The sequence below is a fragment of the Sander vitreus genome, chromosome 21, assembly GCF_031162955.1.
Source record: "Sander vitreus isolate 19-12246 chromosome 21, sanVit1, whole genome shotgun sequence".
Lineage (NCBI taxonomy): Eukaryota > Metazoa > Chordata > Actinopteri > Perciformes > Percidae > Sander > Sander vitreus.
The window spans coordinates 3,585,577-3,607,048 of NC_135875.1; the positions used below are offsets into that span (position 1 = coordinate 3,585,577).

General features: G+C 42.7%; 1 protein-coding gene across 1 annotated transcript in view; it reads right to left on the reverse strand.

The window, feature by feature from the left end:
* Positions 1-14,764, reverse strand: part of srcin1b (SRC kinase signaling inhibitor 1b) — a 66,685-nt gene extending 51,921 nt beyond the window's left edge. The window contains exons 1-4 of the mRNA XM_078279927.1: positions 14,503-14,764; positions 6,978-7,004; positions 2,953-2,979; positions 2,142-2,168 (exon numbers count right to left, since the gene is read on the reverse strand). Of these exons, the coding sequence (XP_078136053.1) occupies positions 2,142-2,168; positions 2,953-2,979; positions 6,978-7,004; positions 14,503-14,754 (333 nt within the window). The 5' untranslated portion in view covers positions 14,755-14,764. The remainder of the gene's footprint in view (positions 1-2,141; positions 2,169-2,952; positions 2,980-6,977; positions 7,005-14,502) is intronic.
* Between the last annotated feature and the right edge of the window lie 6,708 nt (positions 14,765-21,472).

The following is a 21,472-nucleotide window of genomic DNA, read 5'->3' on the forward strand; positions in this document are numbered from 1 at the left end:
CTGAGGGGGACGTGAATGTGTGTAGCACATTTCATGGCAATCTAACCAACAGTTGTTGAGGCATTTCACTCAAAACCACAAATGTTAAACACATAGTGGCGCTAAAGGAAATGGAGGATCACTGAAGTCTTTGGGATTCCCCCTCTGGGGAACATGAATGTCTGTACAGAAGTTTTTGTCAATCAGTCAAGTAGATGTTGAGATATTTCACAGGATAAGTGAAAACACTGACCTGCTGGTGGCGCTACAGGAATAGCCAGGAAAATACCAAAGTCATTAGGTTTCATTCTCTCCTCTTCGTGGTAATCCATCCAAAAAATAAACAGTCCGGACCGAAGTGCTGGACTGAAGAAAATATCCACTGAGCTTGCCACTAGCATGGCCAAAAGACTTGCCGGACTTAACCAGAAAATCTGATTTTTTTGGGCATTTTGATTCAACTCATTCAGTCCGACATCATGGTTATGTTAGCCGATTTCAGTTTGGGAAGGGGGGTGTTGTTAGGGGTCCAAGCCCGAGGGGGCCTGGGAACCACGTTTGCAAGGCAACGCGGTTCACAGCTCCAGCGGAGCTGTGGAACCCTATTGTTTTTGCTAAGATTTTTATTATTCACTATTATTCTGCCTTCAATAAAAGTCATACTGCAGCCTACACCGTACAAGTTACGCAAGTGAAACTTTCAGGGCTGGTACAGACCGTGACACGTAGACTAAAAAAACTACACATTTCCACCATTAGGTGGTGTTTGGCCCTTTAACTCCCAAACCGTACATCACACACAACTCATATCCACGCATTCCCTGAATTCAGCTGAATCTCCTGATATTTCCGCCTAGACTTTTATGTGCAAAAAATGGTGATTTTTGGAAACAATAAAAAAGATTGACCATTAGGGGGCGCTATAATCAACGTAGACGCGTTTTTTCAATAACTCTGTAAATGGAACATTTGCAATTGCAATTTCTCTGCCGTAGTAATGGCTATCAACATGAAACTTTTGACGCTTGTTCATCATGCTGATCTGAGTCTCTGTACCAAATCTGGTGAAGATCGGCCGTTAGGGGGCGCTATAATGAACGTTGACGCGTTTTGGCAAATAACTTAATGCATTTAAATGGGAAAACTGCAATTGCAATATCTCTGCCGCTGTAAATGCTATCATCACAAAACTTGAGATTATTGTTCGACATGCCACTCTGAGGCTCTATACTAGATTTGGTGATGATTGGCCTTTAGGGGGCGCTATAATTGAGGTAGAAACGTTTTGGCATTTTACTCAATTAATGGGAAGTTTGCTATTGCATTTCACCACAGACTTTGAAGCTCACACTTTGTGAAATTTCTTTTATTTTTGTTTTGCCCTAACCACTAGAGTGACATATCAGTTAGGGGGGAAAGAAATTGATTTGATGCACTGTGATTCTCTCTTGAAAGATTATGGCTTAATGCAGAAAAGTCTGTAAAGTATTTAGATTCCCACCCATGACACCTGTCCTGTCAAATCTGAAGTCTTGAAACTGCTGCAGTGATTTGTACGAGCAGTTAACTTCATATTGTTTACTTTGATCAAAGAAACATGCCGATTTAAGAGTTGCTATTGTCTGGTCCAGGCACAGAAAGAGGATGTTTCCATTCTTAATCCTGCCTACAACGTTCTGTCAAAGTCACAGAGTACAACACCAGATCCATTTGAATCAGTGTAACCATCACAGGTGTGGGCAGTCATTCACAGGTCTGGAAAAAGGATCTAATGAGCGCCATAGAACACCTTTAAAGAGAGAATTTTGGAAAGCAGGAGCAGAAATCTGAGCTCTAACCTGCTGCTTTCTGGCTTAACTAGAGCACACATTCACACAGAAGGACAGAAATCTAACGTTCAGGGCTGAGTTAAAACACAGCACCTGAGTCACCGATCAATCTTCATTTCAAGTCAAGAATTTTTTGTTTACTTTCCGAGACAGGAATGTCACAGCATGCAGCACAAGAGAGAGTTAAACACAAAAGTGTGCGCCAACATGTGAATGCAACAGAGAGAAGGCAAGCAGGCATGCAAAGACACAATGAGAAGCTATCCTATTAGAGACAAATCCACACAGAGGGACAGATTTATGCTGAAACACAAACACAGTATTGGCACTGACCTTGAAGCTCCAGTAGTTTGGTTGTTGCTAGGGGGGAAAGAAAAACAAAGAGCAAAGGAGACAGAAAAGGGACAGGGAGGATAAAAGAGGGGGAAAAGGATCGACCGTGAGACATTTACTCAAGTGTTAAAGCTGCAAAACACCAAGACTACAAAACATCAACGGCTGGGTAGAGCCAGAACTGAGAGAAAATTCTTTGTCACTCAGCTCCCATGTCAAGATATGTGCCACAAAGTGTGACTAATAAAGGTTAAATGGTGCATTATTTGAAAAGAAGCAAGTGCGGTACGAAAATGTCTCCCCCACTTTGCATGAAATGACCACAAATTGTAGTGAAGCAAACCAAACCAATACATGGCGTATTTATTTTATACTTTGGGCTTGGTGGGAAAATGATGGGCTAATTATTGTGATGATAGCCAGATTAAATTGTGTTGTCCTTCACTGCCATCATAATAGGACTTTAATTGCTTGTAATTGCTTCTCAGCAATTAATCAAATGTTTACAGTGACTTCACACACACACTAATGATGCCGCTCCCAAATTCTAGCCCTCGCTCTCCTGAGATGCAGAGTTGTCTGGCGTGGACCCAGAAACAGGATTAAAGCAATGCACACACTGGATTTAGAAGATGCCATTTTCACTTTATTTGGGAAGAGACCAACATTCATTCAACGTCCTTCTGATTCCTCATGACGCAGCGCTGAGGCTGCATGTGTGCTCATCCTTGGTAGTCAGTTGATGCATAATAATTGTAATAAATGTTCATACACTGATTGTTTACTTTATGGCCAAACCTATGTGGACAACCCTTTCCTGTGTACTTCTGTTTTGGGACTGCTTTTTCACGGTTTGGTTGGTTCAAGTCGACTGATTTTAAGGGATGCCCCTAATTTCCCTCAATGCACCAATCACAGCTAAGCATAAACTCTGACAACTTCGGACTATCTCGGCCATCTTTCTGTTCTAATTGCTTCAGTTGACAAGTGCCTACATTAAAGGATTAAGGACAATATTCTATACTTTTGTTATTAAGCAACAAATGTCACTCAAACAAGATGAAAGTGCATTTGTCGGGGACTATTTTCAGCGGCGGATTAATCCACATTGGTGCTCTGGTGAGTAATGTAATGGCGCAGGGCGGTGTATGTTGGATTCAGTCAACATAAACTACAGTGTGTGTGTGTGTGTGTGTGTTCATATTGATGAAGGAACATGTCAGCCAGTGCAACAGAGTTTGGTGTGTTTTTAATAACAATGGAGCTCTATGGCACAGAGGAAGAAGATATGTCAGACTCTGATACACACAAACAATACTTGTTAGTAGGGCTGGGTTTAAAAAAGTAGATTTTCCGATTTAAGTCAATTTTCATTTGAATGATCCAAAATCGATTCCTAAAATCCAAAGATCTTTTCATATGTATCATATAAAACTAATAGACCTAAGGAATCAATTGGTAGCAACTATTACATGCTAGCTTGTAAATAACGCTCCAAAGTTAGGCTACATTTTGGTGAGGGAAAAAAACTGGCATGGCCATTTTCAAAGGGGTCCCTCTGTCACGTCACGATATCTGAATGAAATGTCACTCAAAACTCACTGACTGTAGAGTCTGTAGAGCTGCACGTTACAGTGCGTTCATGTTAAATAAAAAGTATGTTAATGTAACTGCTTTGGGGTCAGTTCTAAACATTGATACTTTTAAGAATGCAGCAGGTTTGGGCGCCTGGGTAGCTCACCTGCTGGAGCGGGTGCCCATAAACAGAGGCTCAGTTCTCGACGCAGCGGCCGCAGGTTCAGACTCAGACCTGCGGCCCTTTGCTGCATGTCATTCCCTTCTCTCACCCTTTTCATGTCTAAGCTGTCCTGTCATAATAAAGGCCTAAAAATGCCACACACAAAAAAAAATTCAGCAGGTTAGAAGAAACCTTGTACAATTGTAGAATATCTTTCATTTCCAAGCTGAATTGGTACTGTAACTGAAATGTTCCTAACCTAATTGATATCGAATCAAAAACACACTGACACACTTTCAGGTTTACGTTTGGACTGTTTGGACACTATGTACGGTTTTAACTGGAGGATTTGTAATTTCTTACTTGACATACATGTAAAATATATCCAGTGTAGCTTCTTATGACCTTAAAGCAGCAGTAGTTACGGTTCCAAAACGAACAGAAACTGGGGCAAATACTTGATTAGTTTCCAGTATTTTAGTTTCTGCTGATACCACAAACAGGTTTTGCACCTGTGACACAAGAGATTTGGCAGATAGGCACCTAACAGAAAGACCTAGACAGGTTTATGAAATTCTTCAACTGGCAGGTGTTGTACGGCTCTCTTATGGTATTTGTGTACTGCTGCATTTCTTCCTCCTCGGCGGGGTCTGGTTGGGAGCTCTCCCTCCCTTCCGACAAGAGCCTATTTCCAGTACTTGCATCTCTGCTTTAAATAAACTGAAAGATTTCAACGTGTTTGTCGGTTTTCAAAGGTTTTTTTTCTCAATGGCCTTCTAGAAAGAGGGGAAATCAATCAACAAGAACATTATTTTATGTTAGTAAACTCACATATAACACCAACACCAAATAAAGCTCACACAGCAGTGTGTATTTTAGAGCTCACTGAGGCTGTGTTGATGACAAACTACTTTCCATTTGGCAATAGAGACAAAGCGCATTTAAGTCTCGCCCCCAATCATGCGGCGCCCGAGTGCATTTGACCGGCATAAAATCGGTATATGTCAGTCTGACCGGCAGGTCGCCGGTCATGGCCGATGACATGAAAATCGGCCAATTCCGGTCACCGGCCGGTCAATCGGTGCATCTCTAATATTTTCTGTTGAGAAGCCTATTGCAGCTACAGTAGGTCTGCCTGGTGGGGTATCACTATAGTCTTTATGTATTGTAGGTAAAGTGTAAAACACTGGTTATAAGCTTGCCAACATAAAATAACACTCTCATTCATTTGACAGCGAATAACTTTACATCTGAAGCGTTTAAAGACTCTATTTGTCCATTGTTTACTTCTAAAGAAACACGACAATGTATAAAAGGCTCCATTACCTTGTGTCTCACGTTATGGCCCCGTAGCATCCGTTTTTGCAAAAATAGGCTAACAATTGTGTCATAACCACGCGACTGACTGTCGCATAGTAGAGGAATTACTGTATAGTCAGAAGCTTCAACACACATTAGCTGTTTAAGTTTAATTACTAATGTTAACTAGCATTTTAGCTAGCAACTCACATATTTCTACTTAGAACTGTGTAGAATTTACTGAAGAAAATGATCGGAGTAGGGTGTTTAGGGTGACTGCCGATCCCTGATCAGTTAAAAAATGTCCAGATCGTCTCCGATCCGATACTTCCCGATTTGATCGGGACATCGTTATTTATTTGACTTAAATGTTTTTCCCCAGGTCTTAACAGGTGTGAACAGACCTTGCAGGCTGTTGATTGCAGTGTATTGTTGCTCAACAACAGATGCCTCTTCACAGTATTTGGATGAACGCAGGCGTCTGTTAAGAGGTCGAGTCAACAGTAATCGAATGATGAATGGACCTCATCACAGCCAATTTGATTTGTAGCCGAGGCTGATATCACATTTGACACATAATGAAACATAAAGGTCGAAGGAACAAACAAAGCTGCACAATGTTGCAGCAGAGAAAAGAGAAGCATTATTCACTCTCCACTCTCTCCTTCCAGTCCCACATCAAAAACATCACTAAGTCCACCTTCTACCACCTCAGAAACATCTCAAGACTCCAGCCTTCACTCACACATTCATTAACTGAGACACTCATCCATGCCTTCATCACCTCCCGTCTGGACTACTGCAATGGTGTCCTGTCTGGATTGCCCACCAAGGCCCTTAGCAGACTCCAGTATGTCCAGAACTCTGCTGCCAGGGTTCTAACCCACACTAAGCCCTAAGCAGCATATCACTCCCATCCTCCAACAGCTCCACTGGTTGCCAGTCAAGTCACGCATCACCTACAAGATCCTCTTGCTCACCTACAAATCTCTCCATGAACTCTCACACAATACCTCACAGATCTCCTCCACCCCTACACTCAGTCACGTTCCCTGTAGTCCTCTGACAAGGACCTGCTGGACACCCCCTGCACCAGGTTGCAGACTTTTGGGACAAGGCTTTCTCTGCCAATGCTCCCACACTCTGGAACAGTCTACCACTCCACGTCCGCTCTGCCCCATCCCTGTCCATGTTCAAAAAGCACCTCAAAACATTTCTTTTCACTAAGTCCTTTGACTTTCACATTAGCAAGTGACTGACCTATCTAGGTGTGTTTTAATATGCCTGATGAAGTTTGACGTTGTTGATCCGGCATCATTTATCTTGGTGCCACACACCTAGCATGTAGCTGTTCTCTTACTGCCACTGTTTACCAAGTTATTGAAAGCAAAACTAATGACAAAAGGCACAACTCTGGGAGGACTTGGTGTCGCCATCATCAATGCATTTATGTGAGTGCGTGCACATAGGCATAGTGTATGCGTTACGTTGCACATTATGGCAGAGAGCAGGGGACATGCAGCTCGTCATACGTTTCCCCAACGTATATGCGCCAATAAAAGAAAATAGAAATACATGAATTTAGATTTAAAAATCAATAATTGCATGAAAACAGGTTGTTGACGAGTCTGGAAGCTCGAGTCCGAGTCAAGTCTGAAGTCTTTTGGGTCGAGTCGCAAGTCAAGTCTGAAGTCAGCTGTTTGTGCGACTTAAATGCGACTCGAGTCCGAGTCTCAGACTCGAGTCCCCATCTCTGGCCAAAGTACATTTTTGGTGGCCCAAATGTAGATCTTTTTCGCCCCCCTTTCCTTTCCATGCCTCTGGCTCTTTACACTGCATATACAAAAAAAAAGCAGCTGTTCACTAATTCCAGGTTAATGTGACTGTACAAAGCTTACAGCAGCTATTCAACTATACTGTTCTGGGGGACACATTTTCAGAAGGCTGATCTGAGTAAAGTTTAGAAAGAATGAAGAATGCAGACATCATCGGCAAGGTCCGATGATGTCATTCACAGGCATATTAAGTAGCCATGTGCAGGAGGCGCTGGTAAAGAGAGAGGGGCTGGTTTGTCTCCGCCCGCAGCTAAGTTTACCGACAGCTTTCGTTTTAGCTTGTTTTCTAAAAAGTCGCTATTTGCAGAGTAGCATGCTGTAGTTGTGTAAAACGCTGGACGAGAGACTAGAGAGAGTTTAAATACACTAGGGCTGCCACCTCTTAGTTGATTAGTTTGCTAATCGTCGTTTTGGTCTTTGTCGACTAAGATTACTTTAGTCGATTAGTCACTTTTTAGTTTTTTTCATGCCGAATGACTTATTTTTAAGAAACTTATGAGCACATCTCTGGAAAACACAGTTGGAGAAACTCAGTTTTACAGATCTGTCGAGGACAGCCCTAAAATACAAACTGTTCCTTGTCTGTGTTCACATAATTGTCCAATAAAGCCAATTCTGATATTATTTAGCTACCTTTTTCCCTCTCAGCACCTATTTGGTTGCCATGTAGAACACAAAGAAGAAGAAGAAGTCTACAAATCGACAAATAACTGTCACAACAAACCATCTGCAACAATTTTACTGTCACTGCATTAATTCAAATACTGACTTCTGAGGAACTTAACTGTGACTTCAAAGTCAAAAGCGCAGGTGAGTCAATGTTGTCTGAGAGTCTAAAATTGCAGCACATATGCTGAGAGCTTTTGGAAAAAAAGGTATTCCCTTAATAATTAAACTAAGGTGTAGGTAGAAATGAATTCATGTTTGAGCAGCTGTTCTGGGAGCTGCCTGGATCCTCAAATATTTTCTCTCCTGAAATCTCAGTCGCAACTTTTGAAAAGGGAGTTGAAGAATAGAAGAAGAGGGTTTGTGAATAAAGAAAGACCAACAGGCCTGTGGGCTGCTGTGACCCAGATTTCAGAGCTCTGTGTGGTTTGTCGGCCTCAATCCAATCCCGCTGACCAAAACAGCACAATCATACCTGATCTAGTCTGACTCGCAGGATGTAGACTCAGCGTATAGGCCTGCCATTGGCCGCCGATTTCAGACAGAATTCTCCTCCCCTTCCGCAATCTGCATGTTACGTTTACCAAAATCCCTGTCGCTATGTGAAACAACAAGGACTATACGGTATGGGTCTTACATTAAGCTTATGTCTGTATATATCTGATCTGATTTTACTACAGTTGCAAGACCACAACAACTTGGGAATGCACCTTGAAAAAACCCGGACTCTCATGCCCGATATTGATCGGTTTTCTGACAAGGCCATCGCTAGTCAAAGTTGATTTGGCACATTTCTTTACAGATCGGTACATTGACTTGACCAATGTACCGATCTGTTCCACTCCACACGATCTTCTGTGACATTGGTTTAGGGCTGCAACTAACGATTATTTTCATTGTGGTTGAATCGGTTGTTGCCTTAGTTTGTCGGTTAATCGATTAGTTGTTTCTAGGGCTGGATCAGAGTATTCAAATATTCCTTCGATAGTCAGGTATTCCATTTTCAATTTTGGGATTCAAATATTCTTTTTTTTTTATAAACATGCATGCGCTTTATGCAGCGCTTTGTCGTCCATCTCAGCCAAGAACGGAGAAATGTTGAGTTACAGGCAAGCAGTCTGACGTTTGTAGAGGTGTGTATGGTTAACGTTAGACTGCAGCAGCCTGATGTCGTTTTCAGCAGATTTGATAAAGGTAAAGCTAGTACGGCTGTGGTGAAAAAAACTGTGAAAAATGTGGATCATCGTTTCCCAAAGCCCAAGGTGACGTCCTCAAAGGTCTTGTTTTGTCCACAACTCAAAGATATTCAGTTTACTGTCACAGAGGAGAGAAGACACTAGAACATATTCACATATAAGAAGCTTGGATCAGAGAACTTTTACTTTTTTCATAAAAAATGACTCAAACTGCATGTGTCCACACAATGCGCGCAACATCGTGGCTGCGCGACCGGTACAAGTCTGGGCAAAGCTGGTCTTATTATACTGAGCTGTCCGTGGAACCTGAACACGGAACTGTCCGAGCCTCCCACACTGGTAAACTGGGACTTAGTTGCCTGCTGCTTCACGGTTAATATTCGGTTAACGAGAGTCGGCCATCTAAACTAAATTAGCATCATTACTACTTGCATTAATTTCTCACCACTTTACTTTCCGCCTTATCCTCGTCAAGGATCATGTGTCCAGATACAGCTCTAACGACCTCTATAACCTCCGGCTGACTTCCTGTTTGTAACTTTGAAGGACCTCCATGCGGCGGCTTCATAATTACAAGTTGACAACTGGGAAATAGGCATTACTATTATCACCCCTCTCACAGATTCATTGTGACAGAAACAAACAGCTGATAATTGTGAAGTCAAGCTCCCATTGTGTTAGAATCCCTAATATATCTTGCCGTTCACACAGAGCCGTGCACTGTCTAATCACCCACTCGCTTGGTTTATCCACCTTAAATTGAAAATGGCCATATCTGCCACCAAGTCACTCCACAAAAATAATTTAATGCACCAACAAGCAGACATTATTTTTTTTGGAACATAAAACCTGTCTCATCCAACACAAACAGGCCCCCTATGCACCGTGACTCAGTGATTACTGCCTGCAATATTTCTCAATCACTTGAGCTGAAATCCCAAAGCGCACATATGCACAGAGACAGACTTAGGGAAGCCAGGGGAGAAAGACGAGAGAGAGAGAGAGAGAGAGAGGGATGAGCAGAGAGACATGCATGCTTGACCTGCATGCCAAGTAGCCATCTTTGTACCCACCCTCTTTTTTTCCGTTCCCAAGCCCAAACACACACACCAACACATGTGCACTCACTCACCCACACACACACTTGTGTTTGTGCTTACACACACTTTTGTTTTCCTTCCACATTATAAGCAAGCATGCATTCCCATACATACATAGACACACACGTCACTGCGGCAGCACAGACACACCTGGTCAACACCTGCCTGCTGTGGGAACACACAGACCCTTCCCCTCAAAACACACACACATGTAGTCATACACTCACACTGAACAGAAATAGAGGAGAGGATGAGTTGTGTGCTCATCGGGTCTACCAGCCACTTGTACGACACATGCACACGCACGCACGCACGCGCGCACGCACACACACACACACACACACACACACACACACACACACACACACACAAGACATCCATCCCTCCGTCATTATTCATGCAGCAGCAGAAGCGTCACACAGTCATCGCAGCCGAAATGTCTCTGCTGAGGATGCAAGGACAGGGATAGAGAGAGTTACCGTTGCTACTTAATGAGCACGTCGGCCGCCTGGTGCATCCTCCCGCTCCACACGCCTCCCTCCTTCTCCTCCCCCCTCTCCATCTTTTTTTTTTTCCACTGCGGCTCTGTCTTTCCCGCGCCCTGAGGATCTGCCAGAGTCCCCCCTCGCTGGTACCCGTAGTAGCGCCTCAGAGGCAGCAAGCATCTCTTCCTGCTCCTCCTCCTCCTCCCTCTTGTCCCTTCCCCTTTCTATCTCTCTCCCTGTCCGTCACCCTCTCTCGCCCCTGACATATACAATAAAGAAATCGTTCCTCTTTTCCTTCACTGTCTCTCCCTGTCGCTCGCTCTCTCTCCTGCTGCGTGTGCCTCCTTCCAAAGCCCAGGCATTGCCAACCATATGATATCACTTAGTTGCCTTATTTGGGAAAACGGTGGGTTGCCATGACGACAGCAGACTCCACCTGTTTCTCCATCTCACTCTCCTTCTCTCTCTCTCGTGTTAGTCCACCTTTTTCATCAGGAGATAGATGGTGTGGTTTGGGTAAACAGACACAGCACATTAAAGAGCAAAGAGTGGGTGGAGAGGAAAGAGGAGATGAGATATGGGGGGGGGGAGATGAGATGATGAGAGCAGATGGAGACATGATGGACAGAAGCTGACGGAGGGATGGAGAGAGAGAGATAGAAAGAGCATACTTAAAGGAATAGCTCAACAATTTGGGAATATATTTGCTTTCTTTCCGAGAGATGGATCGATAACACTCTCATGTCTGTGTGTTAAATACAGAGCAGGTTTGGCTTGGCTTAGCATAAACCCTGGAAGCAGGGGGAAACAGCTTGCCTGGCTCTGTCTAAAGTGAGAAAATACACCTATCACATCTCTAAGGCTACATCTACACTACTACGTTTTCATTTTTTAAGTGGCGTGTGGAAACAAAAATGATCTCCGTCCACACAAGAGTTTTAGCTCCAGTAGCAGAACTAATCTCCGTCCGTATTAACACGTCTGACAACACATATCACATGACCATTCACACACACTGGGCATGTGCGTGCGGATGTAAACAGGAAGAAGATTGTCAGACGTTACTCTGCTGTCATAAATCATGGATGTATAAGTTGAAAATACAGAAAATACTTTGGAGAAATGGTGAACAGTAAGAGCAGGGATTTATTATGTTGGAGCGAGGACGAGGTGGAACTGTTACTGAAAGGTCTGTAAGCTACCTAACCGATGAGACTGACTGACGTGTCTCATCGTTTCCAAATGTCTCCGTTTGTGTCCGTCCAGACTACAAAACAACCCCGGAGTTTTCAAACCAAAACGAAGGGCAGCAGTGTTTCCAAATGTCTCCGTTTTAGGGGCTCGGAAACGCTGCAGTAGTGTGGACGTGAGGCGGAAACGCAGCAAAAGATATTAGTTTAGCTAAAACGTAGTAGTGTAGATGTAGCCTAAAGCTCCTAATTAACATAACATCTAATTTGTTTGACCCTCATATGAACAGAATTTAAAAACTGACTGGTCTTGTCGTCACAGTGAGGTTGCCAGGTCTGGTACCATCCTGCCTTCACAGAGTCCAAAACTAGGCCAGATCCAGATCAGTCACTCTGCTTGTCACCGTCCTGGATAAACATCTCATGATATTTGAGTCACTCGGTGGATTATAAAAAGAAGAACGATGGTGGACAAGCAGTCTGTTTTGATACCACTTTCAGACAACAGACGCGCGTGATGCGGGTCGACTCAATGTGGGTTCGATCCTCATGTGACTTATTCATATGCGGCAGCTGCCACTCTGCTTCTTACCGTTGGCAGAGACTTTATGCTGACGTGTACTGTAGTTCACTTCACTGATAAAACCACAGAGTTTCACTAAATTACATCCAATAATTAAAAGAAAATAAGTGAAGTCTCAGTTCCACCTCTTGGTCCGTCCATATACTCGATCTTGACCAACTTTTGCATGCTTTTTTCCCTCTCTTCTTTTTTCCGTGAGTTGGTTAAATTATGTTTAATCGTTGGTATGAGTGAATTATTTCCATCTCTGGTAGCAATGTCACTTCCCCAGACCTGGTTGTGAAGCAGGGTCGGCTGAATCTGATTCAGAAAGACATCCATCATAGGTTTGTGTCCTAGTGTTGTCAAAAATATTGATTTATCAATACATATCGATTCTGAATATTCTGAAACAGTTACAAATCTCCTTTATTCGAGTCTCATACTCTCTCTTCTCGATTAGTTTTTTGGTCTATTAAAAACAACTTAAACAAACCAGATCCATTATGTTAACAATACTGATTTAGATGTGTTTGTAGTTTGGAGAGAGCCAGGCTAGCTGTTCATCCTGTCTTTATGCTAAGCTAGGTTAACCACAGCCTGACTCCAGCTCCGTACTGAACACAAAGACATGAAACTGACATCCATCTTCCAAACTCGCTCTCAGACAGAAAGCAAACAAAATGCTGATCTCATCCTTGAGGCTGCACAGAGAGAAAAGCTGCAGCGGGCGGTTCTGTTTTGGACCATCTGTCTCAGGTATCCGTCAGAGCATGTGCTGATTGATGGCACAATGTAAAGGGGGGAATATGAAGATCACTGAGGAGCGCTAAGTTTAATATTTCACATTCTGACATTTTCTCTCACTTGAATCCTTTTCTCCATATTCTGTCACTGACTCTTTTAAATAATAAACACTAAAACAGTGGCCATTAATGCCCGAGCATCAGCTCATGAAAATGCCTCCACTGTGAGCGTGAGCTAAAGCCCCAGAGGCATCTCGCCACGTAGTGCGCTTGTGTGGGTTTCCAAGCCCACCAATGTGCCGTTATTATTTCCCTGGAAGATCATTTTCACATGTGGGAACAGAAAGCACTCAGAGGCTTGATGGTGTTTTTTGCCTCCGACGGCGCCTTCCAGGCAGCTAACCCTAACCCTAAACATAACCATTGTTGTGCTGCCTGGGAGGAGACGTTGGGGGCAAAAAACACCAAAGACCCACTCAGAGAGCTCATACACTACAACTCAAACTAGCACGACCTCAACGTCATCGTTCTTAGCCATTTCCTCTGTTCACTGATTGGACCGCCAAATCTTTGGCCGGAGAAAACCCAAGAATATACCGCAAACCCAGACGGAGTACTGAAGGGAAATGAAAATTGAGCGGAAGTACGTAGGAGGACGGAGCCAGGCTAACTGTAGTCTGGATTAACAGAAGTACATTTCCAGTATAAAGCCTGACATCAGCAGCGTTGCTGACACGCAGGATGTCCGCTCTGTGTGTGTTGCTGTTCTCAAAAGTCCCTACCGCTTCGGGACACAACAAACTTCGCTGGCAAGCTACATGCTGAAAATGGCAAGTTTTGAAGAAAACTTGGATCTGGCAACAAGGCAGGCCTGCTTGGTTCTTTGGTGGCGGGGAGAACTGAGCAGCCCCTGCCCGCTGCGGAGACCCGACAGGATCTAAACTGCAGATGCTTCAGCGACTTTAGAGTGAAAAAACGTTACAGTACACTGATGTTAAAATGTTTACAGGTTGGCAGGACGGTGTGAAATGTTTTGCACGGTCTTTAGCTGTACGTTTTGTTGGTAACTTGTCCACACCTCTTCTTTCGCGCAAAAGGGAAACACTGAGGTCACATACGGGCACCTGACGGGCAGGAGGCTACATTGCACATGCGTCGAACCGTGCGGCACACACGCTCCGAACCAAGACAAGCTGACCGAGCGGTTCGGATGTTTTTTCATGAACCTTACCACCCCTAGTGAACAGTTAACTTCATTTAATATTATATGTGATGTTTTCTTTTGCGGGATGCAAATGTTCCACCAAAACAAGTTCCTTCCTGAGACTATTTAGCAGAGCCCCCGTTGCTGCGTCTGGAGATTAGCGCCGCCCAAGACGATTGTGATTGGTTTAAAGAAATGGAAATAATGCAGATCTTTTTTTTTTCTCCTATCCCAGAATGTATTTGTGTGTGCTTACTCCAAAGCGCTGTGGCAATGCGAGACTAGGTGCAGTGTGATGTGAAGATACCTGTCGTCCAGCAGGAGCGGAGCCCTGCGACACGCTGCCGGGGCTGTTGGAGAACTTGCTCTTCTGGAGATCCATGAGGGCGTCTCGCTGGCGTTCGATGTCCGCCTTGTGGATGCTGTTCAGGGCCTCCAGGCTCTTGGCGGCCACCGAGTTGTGCCGGCGGTCCAGCGAGGACGACGTGAACCCCCCGTTGTTGTTGTCGGGGAACCGCCGGGCCCCGCGGTTGCCACCGGCAGCCAGGGTGTGGTAATCCCGCGGGAACTCGGCATCACCGGTAGAGATCATGGGACCCTTTCTCTTCTCTCGACCTGCAGCAGGATTGTCAGAGTGGGGGGTGTCGGGACAGGGGGGTGGATTCAAAGAGAGAAAAGGGGGGATAGTGAGCAGTGAAACAACTATATTTGTTTTTGGTTACGCCATTATATCAGTGTTTTCCCGAGGTTTGTGGAAGCCTTAGGTGCACGTATTTGGCGGGGGGGGGGGGGGGGTTATGGGTTATGGGTCGTAAAGTCATTTAGTTAGTTTTGATGCTCACACTGATTTTACATTCATTTACATTCAGGTGCTGTGCCTAAGCCTTATAATGGTAGGGAAAACCCTGATAGCATATGATAAAATAATAAAATGTTATTTTAGGTAAATAAATCATTAAGGGGCTCAGAAAAACTCTATATACCGACTACGTGAAATGACTACAAGCTCCAGAGCAGCTACTAAATGGACCTTCAAGTGAGAATGTTTTGAAGCCGTTGTGTAAACGGCTGTTGCGGGGATCAAGAATAAATCTGAACCTCAGTTTAAATATTAGTCTTTGAACTAACAAAAATAAAAAGAAAACATTTCAATATATTTCAAATATTTCCTTTATGCTGCCACATACTATAAGTGTATTAATCAAAGTTCACTTAATTACAACTGACTTGAAAAATAAAAAGGAAATCATAGGTAGTTATACAGTGGATCGGTGAGCCCACCAGTGTGTTGTTCTCTCTCCATCCCTGCCTACATGCGCACATCCGAATCCTGACTTTCAAATCAAATGGTGGATTTGGAGAATCGGGACAGCCCTCACATACAGTAATACGGAAAGTATTCAGACCCCTTTACATTTTTCACTCTTTGTTTCATTGCAGCCATTTGCTAAAATCAAAAAAGTTCATTTTATTTCTCATTAATGTACACTCAGCACCCCATCTTGACAGAAAAAAACAGAAATGTAGAAATTTTTGCAAATTTATTAAAAAAGAAAAACTGAAACATGGTCATAAGTATTCAGACCCTTTGCTGTGACACTCATATTTAACTCACATGCTGTCCATTTCTTCTGATCCTCCTTGAGATGGTTCTACTCCTTCATTGGAGTCCTGCTGTGTTTAATTAAACTGATTGCACTTGATTAGGAAAGACACACACCTGTCTATATAAGACCTTACAGCTCACAGTTCATGTCAGAGCAAATGAGAATCATGAGGTCGAAGGAACTGCCCAAGGAGCTCAGAGACAGAATTGTGGCAAGGCCAAGGTTACAAAAGAATTCCTGCAGCACTCAAGGTTCCTAAGAGCACAGTGGCCTCCATAATCCTTAAATGGAAGAAGTTTGGGATGACCAGAACTCTTCCTAGACCTGGCCGTCCAGCCAAACTGAGCAATCGTGGGAGAAGAGCCTTGGTGAGAGAGGTAAAGAAGAACCCAAAGATCACTGTGGCTGAGCTCCAGAGATGCGGAAGCCTCTCCTCAGTGCAAGACATATGAAAGCCTGCATAGAGTTTGCCAAAAAACCCATGAAGGACTCCCAGACTATGAGAAATAAGATTCTGTGGTCTGATGAGACCAAGATTGAACTTTTTGGCGTTAATTCTAAGCGGTATATGTGGAGAAAACCAGGCACTGCTCATCACCTGCCCAATACAATCCCAACAGTGAAACATGGTGGTGGCAGCATCATGCTATGGGGGGTGTTTTTCAGCTGCAGGGACAGGACGACTGGTTGCAACTGAAGGAAAAGATGAATGTGGCCAAGTACAGAGATATCCTGGAAGAAAACCTCATCCAGAGTACTCAGGACCTCAGACTGGGCCGAAGGTTCACCTTCCAACAAGACAATGACCCTAAGCACACGGCTAAAATAACAAAGGAGTGGCTTCGGAACAACTCTGTGACCATTCTTGACTGGCCCAGCCAGAGCCCTGACCTAAACCCAATTGAGCATCTCTGGAGAGACCTGAAAATGGCTGTTCACCATTCAACCTGACAGAACTGGAGAGGCTCTGCAAGGAAGAATGGCAGAGGATCCCCAAATCCAGGTGTGAAAACCTTGTTGCATCATTCCCAAGAAGACTCATGGCTGTACTAGCTCAAAAGGGTGCTTCTACTCAACACTGAGCAAAGGGTCTGAATACTTATGACCATGTGATATTTCAGTTTTTCTTTTTTGATAAATTTGCAAAGATTTCTACATTTCTGTTTTTTTCTGTCAAGATGGGGTGCTGAGTGTACATTAATGAGAAATAAAATGAACTTTTTTGATTTTAGCAAATGGCTGCAATGAAACAAAGAGTGAAAAATGTAAAGGGGTCTGAATACTTTCCGTATTACTGTATGTAGGGCTGTCCCGATTCTCCAAATCCACCATTTGATTTGAAAGTCAGGATTCGGATGTGCGCATGTAGGCAGGGATGGAGAGAGAACAACACACTGGTGGGCTCACCAATCCACCGAAATCATGACACTCATAGTTACAGGACAATATTTCAACAACTGAAAACATCCAAAACACAGTAAGTAACAACATTTAGACTCTTTTGGAGGTGGGCGTTCAAGAAGAGAGGTTTACAAGAACGGCTTAATATCAAAATCTTCTAGAAGATCTTTAATTTAAAAAAAATGTAAAAGAAATTTTGAAAATTGGCTGATAAACAGCAGACAAATTCAACATTTTAACAACTATGTTTCTGTTTCTCAGTGCAACGCTTTTTGAGCTGATTTGAACAATTCTCAGATGTCGGAGCATCCTTAAATGAACCGAACGTCTGCTCGCAGCTGCTGTACCACAACAATTCACCACAGGGCCAGAAACTGTTCACTGTGATGAGTTACAACCCAGATTTGAAGTCTCTGCAAGTTCATTTTCATAGATAAGTGGAATAAATAGAAGCAATGGCTGCCTGAAAGGTGAAGAATCAAACAAAAAAACGGTCAGCAATAATGTAAACTATATATTCAACAAAAGCATGGATTGCCACGTGTTGTGGTGCTGCAAATAGGTCTGTAACAATTATGACATAATTGTGTAATTGTCAAATTGCCAAATTGTAATTATATAAGTGATTATTAGTCGGACTATATATTTTTATTATTATTTCAACTGTTGGCACACGTTCATAGTAACAAGAATGAGCAGCAGGTGAAACAGAAATGTTTTATGACAATAAAGAGGCGTTGTTTACTTCATAGGCTGTGTATATGTTATTACATTACCTCGGTCACATGACAGTGATATAACCAAAAGATGTATCCTGGGGAAAAAAGTAAATAAATAATATATCTTTTTTTTTTTTTTTTTTTATTTCACTGAAAGAGACAATTATATTGTTAATTGCAATTATTTCTGAGACAATTAATTGTACCGCAACATTTGATTTGTTCCAGCTCTAGCTTTAAATTGCTCATTCAACTGTAAGTAAGTGAGATGGTTAGTGCTAACAGCGCATTGTGTAAACACACAGTAGTTAATCGGTTAGGGCTGGAGGCACCTCGAGTGTTAACGTGACGACTAACGATGCATCCATGCACTCATTTTGTCCCTGAGACACAGGCAAACTGTATCCAAGTCGAGGAGCAACACGGTGTGTTTGTGTTCAGGGAGAAACACGAAACAAACAGAGAAAACTGTCTTATTGTCACACACACACACACACACACACACACACACACACACACACAGACAGACACACACACACGAACAAAACACAAACACACCTCTAGCAATATAACCCTCGTGAAAACAGCTGCAACATCTGTCTATTCTAACAACTTCAACTGTCGTGGGAACCCGGAGGCAAGAAGAAGAAAAATCAACATCCTGTGCTATTATATGACAGCAGAAAGGTCTCGCAGTTGTGTCAAACCCAGTGAAGGGAAAGTGACATGAATGGAGATGATGTCCTCTTGTATAAGGACAGCTTTTAGTGCCCTCTTGTGACCGGTGATACACAAATCATGTGAACACTTTTGAGTTTTGCTTATTTTGTTCAAGTTAACAATCATACCGCATTTAAAAGCCGGGAACCTGATTATTAATTTGACATGCAACTCAGCAGTGTGTGACTAGTCATAAAAATAAATAAATAATAATAAATGTATAAAAAAAAATTATGAAGGTGTATAAGAGCTATGATATGTTAGCCTGACAAGCCAGGACCCACATCCAGATGTTGGGTCTGGGAACTCCCCACTGGCTGGGCTCAATCTGAGGGGCGGGATAAACGGTTGTCTTTCAAATTCCCTCTGCACGCAATAGGATAGCGCTACAACCAACCAGAGCAACTAAGAAGGTGCCGTTCAGTGCCGTTATTGTTCTTTTCTCAAAGAAAAGCTGAACTCCAAGTCTTCCAGAGTCACGGCCAAAGCCGATTCCAAAGACCGCTGTTCGCCAGCAGCAGCCATCTTCTTTGTTTTCAAGTAGCAGGGAATTCACGCGGCACCGTCGCAACTCTGCCGTCATTATGTTAAGCCCGCCCACCGACTCTATACAAGCTGTGATTGGCCTGACTAGAGTTTGGTTTTTCCAGCTCGCAAGCCAACGGAGAGTTGCTAGATGACCCTGGCTGCAAATTACATTTGCTCCCGCTAGGGTGCATCTAGATTTTTAGGCTAATTACATGAGTTTATGATGGTAATTCTCATGCTCACGTATTTCTCATAAGTTGTTGCAGCAGTGTTTGGGTTGATACCATTTGTTACACAGATTTGGTGCACAATTTAACATTTTTTTACCACTCGACAATTGACAATTGTCAAAAATCCTTCCGAAATATGACATTAAGACACCAAGACCTTGAGGGACACTGACAAAAATGGGAAGGGGTTAATAAATAGTGATGGAAGCCATAGGCGGACTGGCAATCTGGCAGTTCCGGCGAATGCCAGAAGGGCTGATGCACTATTAGGCCGATTTGGAAAAAAGAAAAAAAATGCGGCAACACTGGCGTTTCACACTAGTTTTAAAAAAAAAATATGCAAGACTGTACGGCTGGAGCCTGGAGCCTCCCGTCTGGTGCCATCGGGCTTCTACTTTTCAAAATAAAAGCTTGCATCTGGTCCGCTATGTCTTTGTACTTTGGTGTTTTGGGTGTTTAATTAACATGTTTAAATGTGCAAGCATTTCCATTCTATCCTAAGATGGTGCCATGGTAGTTTATTTGAAGGTTTTATGAATTGTATTATTTAATTATGAAAGCCTGTAAGTGTGCCTCATGCTGCAGGTGCCATAATCTCACGTGAGCCTGGTTTTTGCAATTATAAAGGAAATAATGTCCCCGTCTGAAATTGGGCCGGTAAGGGACAAAATTGCCAGGGCTGAATTTTTGTGATGGAAGCCATGTGCAAAGAGCAACCCTATATTCTATACTTCTACCTACTGAAGACAATATACAACAGTACTCACTATGTCAAGGTTTATGACATAAATTACTAAAGATTACAGTCTGACTTTAATGTATGTAAATATGTTCTGTAGGATTTTAAGAAAATGTAATTTTAATCAAATTGCAAAACATGTTTTAAACTTTTTGCTACGATAACTTCCTAATGTGGGATGTCAATAATAACTATGTTAAGCAGCTTTGTACTTTGCTGAAAAACAGTTTTGACCTTGTTATTTAAGAGGTATTGGTTTTGTTGCATTGAGTCATTTCGTATCTCTCATCTTTTTAATGAGATTTCCTGACTGGTGATACATGATGCAGTGAGTAAGTTTAAAGTGATAGTCAAACCAACCTCTGTGGTGCTATGATTGGATGATTGAGGCAGCTCCTGTGTGTTTATGTACTGTATATGGAAGTGTTGTGATGCTGCCCACATACCCGATGAAGGTCGGACACACAAAACATTGTAATGAAATAAATATTTCAGCAGTAAGCGAGACAGTGTGTGAGAGCTCGTCTCATTGTTTTCAAGAAAGCAGAAGATTCTGAAATAAAGGATCTGATGGAGCGAAACGCTTAAAAATTAATGAAGGGTTGCAGAAAATGCCCTCGCTATGTTGCAGTATGAAAAGTTAGGATAGAGTACAAAGACAAAAACATAGTTACTTTACTTAACATACCGATAGATTTAGTTACTCTTTTTTACTGCCAAACCCAAAAGTAATAAACAGAACTACATGTTAGTTTTAGTTTTAATTAATTAAGGAAGTATTTCCCCGTTTTGATGACTTCATCTGATCCTTTGAAGGTCTAAGTGAAGATGAAATTATCACTGTTGAATTTCCAGTCACATCAGGGAAACTTTCCAGGAACTTTCCCTGGACTACATACTGTGACCAGAGTGTAAATGATGTCTCAATACAGGGAAACGATTAAAAATGAATGAAGGGTTGCAGAACATGTCCTTGCCCTCACTATGCTGCAGTATGAAAAGTTAGATAGAGTACACAGACAAAACATCGTTACTTTACTTATTATACCATAGGCGTAATTTACAGGGGGGATGGGGGGGATACAACCCCCCCAATAAAAGACACCAGAATACAGAAAATGAAGTGTTTGACATTCAAAATTTCAATTTAGCTCAAAAGTCGAGATCTCAACCCATATAAAGACTGTAGAAACAGTGTACACTCTCAGCAGCCGTGTACAACGTGCTTCTCTCTTGTTCCCGTTTCTGTACATTGTTTTTTTTTTTTAATGCAAACTATAAATTACACAAGCTGCAGAGTCTCTCTGAACATTATTGATTTGTGCTATAGGGTCGTCTTATTTGCCTGCTGGGAAACAAAAGGTGC